Here is a 2618-nt window from a genome sequence, read left to right as displayed (position 1 = left end):
TTTTTGAAAATCTTTTTTAATGTCGAAATGTCGAAAATCGAAATGTTTTCGACATTAAATTAAGGCAACTGAATTACCAATTTATGGTTTAGGCCTTAAATGATTAGGAGTTAGCTTTTAAAATTTTCCAGTTTTCGTTCACAAATTTCATTGTTCATAATACTCCGAACTCTATAAACTATGAACCCCATCGCAAAGGCCCGTCATTTCCAGGAAATATGTAAATAGGTTGGGCTGAAATAGCTTAAATCTAAAATGGATTAAAATTGTGTAATCGTTAAGATGTTAAAGAGGATTTTCAATGATGCTTGGGCGCCTTGGAAGCCTTTTGGAATAATTTTCCCTTTGTCTTGAGTTGGCCTTCAAGACTAAATCAAGTCAAATTATTTTTATGTGGATTGGTTCTTTTTCTAAACGTGCTAAAAAACGGACAGCCAAAAGTGATAACTATGATAAGAAGAAATTTTGATTATAATGAATTTAATATAATTTCAGATGCCCTACGCCAAAAATTGATGATCTGATTAATGTAGAATGGAAGCCGTTTACTTCTGATGAAAAATGGCATCTGGAGATTCAAGATAAATTAACTATCGATAAAAATTTAGATGAAGAAAAGAGAAAATTGTGGAAACCTATTCTGAACCAACGGAACATCCAGTTATAAATTCATATGTATGATTGTGCATGTGATTTCGTATTTTTCGGAAGACTTGCATACAAATAAAACAAATTTGAGAATAGGAAAAATTGATTGTTTAATTAAATAATATCTAGGACCAGCAATACATATGTTGCAATATAGAAATAAGTCGCATGAATGAGCCCATGAGGACCAATATTCCATAACAGTCTCTAATAAGCTCTTTGCAAGATAATATAGAAGACCCTACATCGAGGAATTCGGATCATTTTTAAAGCGTTCTTTTACCACTATCTGAGATGGTTATAGAAGCAATACTACTTCACTGGCAAATATATTCCTATTAAAAAGACATTATGGAAATTTCTTTCACTCCCACCTGTTTATAACAAGTTAAATCATACCAGCAGGGGTTACATTAGGCGGCCGAGAAAAGGAAAAGAAGAAATGTCCTTACTGAGGTCATTTTGTCCCAGTCCGAAAAACCCATCGAATCAGACCCGCTTTTCAGGGGGTGTGATCAATAGAGAAGAACGAATTTGGCTTCAGCAAGAAACTACTAAAACTCTTCGCATTAGTGAAGAACGAGGAAATTGCCCTGTAATCAGAGCAATTTTCCTCTTGAGCAGAACGAATGAAGCGCCCAGCGACGCCACTCTCGCCAAGCGGTTCGCCACCACTGCGACGACGACCACTTGAGCCGTAAAGCAACACACTATTAAAACAAGCCATTCTTACCTGGGTTATAAGATCGGTGCCTCGTTTAACCAGGCGGACCAAAGGAGCACTATTATTTTTATCCGTTGGATACCATCTTACATAAGATTTTAAGGCAATGAGATTGCTAATTCGGCCGCAATTTCCGCAGCGCTTCAGGAAGACGATCGAATTCTGATTAGGATGCCCTTGCAGGACCTTAAAATAAGCCTGGGGTAGGGCTTCAGAGGAAGTTATAGAGATGCATGGGCATCGAAAACTGCTTCATTAAGGCGCAAATACTTTGACTTCGTTACAAGGGATTCTCGAAGACCTTGGTTTAAGGGCATTTCCTCCCCTAGGCGATGCACAAATTTAATGACCAGGTTACGAACACGGTCGGTCTGCCGGTACGATCATCTGTACAGAGTCGGATATGTGGAGGATTCTCCTTACAAATGTGGACACCTGTTTCAGGACTTAAAGCATGTAATTTGGAAGCGTCCTGACCTAGATTTGTCTGAAGCCAGACCTTCATTTTTAGGTCTTTTACATGAGGTGGGCTCAAGGCTCCCCGAGCAGAATTTTGAGATTTTTGACTCGATTGGTAATCCTAGTAAGCCAACTGCACGTCGATTCGGGCAGTTCTTTGGAAAATAATATAAAGTCTTATAAACATATAAATTTTCCTGGTAAGTTTTTTTTCTTTTGTGGTTTCCTCCACATTAGAATTTCCGTTTTTTCCTTACCTAACGTGTTTGAATCCCTAACCTACCCCCGCAGTAGAATCAATCATTTTCCTAGGCTTGATTCAAGAAGAATTTAAGAAGAATAACAATCATTAAATTTAAAATATATTTATTTGTCACAAAGAGTTTATGAATTTATAGCAATGGAGCATTTATTTAAATGAGAAAAGTATTGCGTTTACACAAATAGTTATTTTTTCAGTGGAAGGAAATATTTCTTTTTATTTCTAGAATTCAATTATTCATAATAAATAAACATTTATTACAACGAAGTAATTTTTTTAAAGTTTAATTCCTGCCAGGGAGACGATTCTTTATCGAATTTTTCTGTTTCAGGTTCATCAAGATTTTAAATTATGTGATTTGTTCAAATTAAATATGTATGATAATAACAATGGTAATAATGTTTTAAGCTAAAAGAATCTAGTTACTTATTCAGAAAAATATGCACTACAATTGAATTACTAACTACTTTATTGCACTCGCGCATATTCTAGGCCAAAGAAATATTTTTTTGGATCAGTGAGATA

The 2618-nt window shown here is 35.6% G+C and overlaps 1 protein-coding gene across 3 annotated transcripts in view; it reads left to right on the top strand.

The window, feature by feature from the left end:
• The window catches only part of LOC117167966 (esterase B1-like), a 9801-nt gene extending 8753 nt beyond the window's left edge, over nt 1-1048 (top strand). For all 3 annotated transcript variants that reach the window (XM_033353250.1, XM_033353242.1, XM_033353257.1), the window contains exon 8: nt 496-1048. In XM_033353250.1, coding sequence (XP_033209141.1) covers nt 496-667 — 172 coding nt within the window. In that variant the 3' untranslated portion in view covers nt 668-1048. The remainder of the gene's footprint in view (nt 1-495) is intronic.
• The last annotated feature ends 1570 nt before the right edge of the window (nt 1049-2618 follow it).

Source organism: Belonocnema kinseyi, chromosome 1 (assembly GCF_010883055.1).
Source record: "Belonocnema kinseyi isolate 2016_QV_RU_SX_M_011 chromosome 1, B_treatae_v1, whole genome shotgun sequence".
Lineage (NCBI taxonomy): Eukaryota > Metazoa > Arthropoda > Insecta > Hymenoptera > Cynipidae > Belonocnema > Belonocnema kinseyi.
Note: the sequence above shows the minus strand (reverse complement) of the source record. Positions and strands in the feature narration are given on the sequence as shown.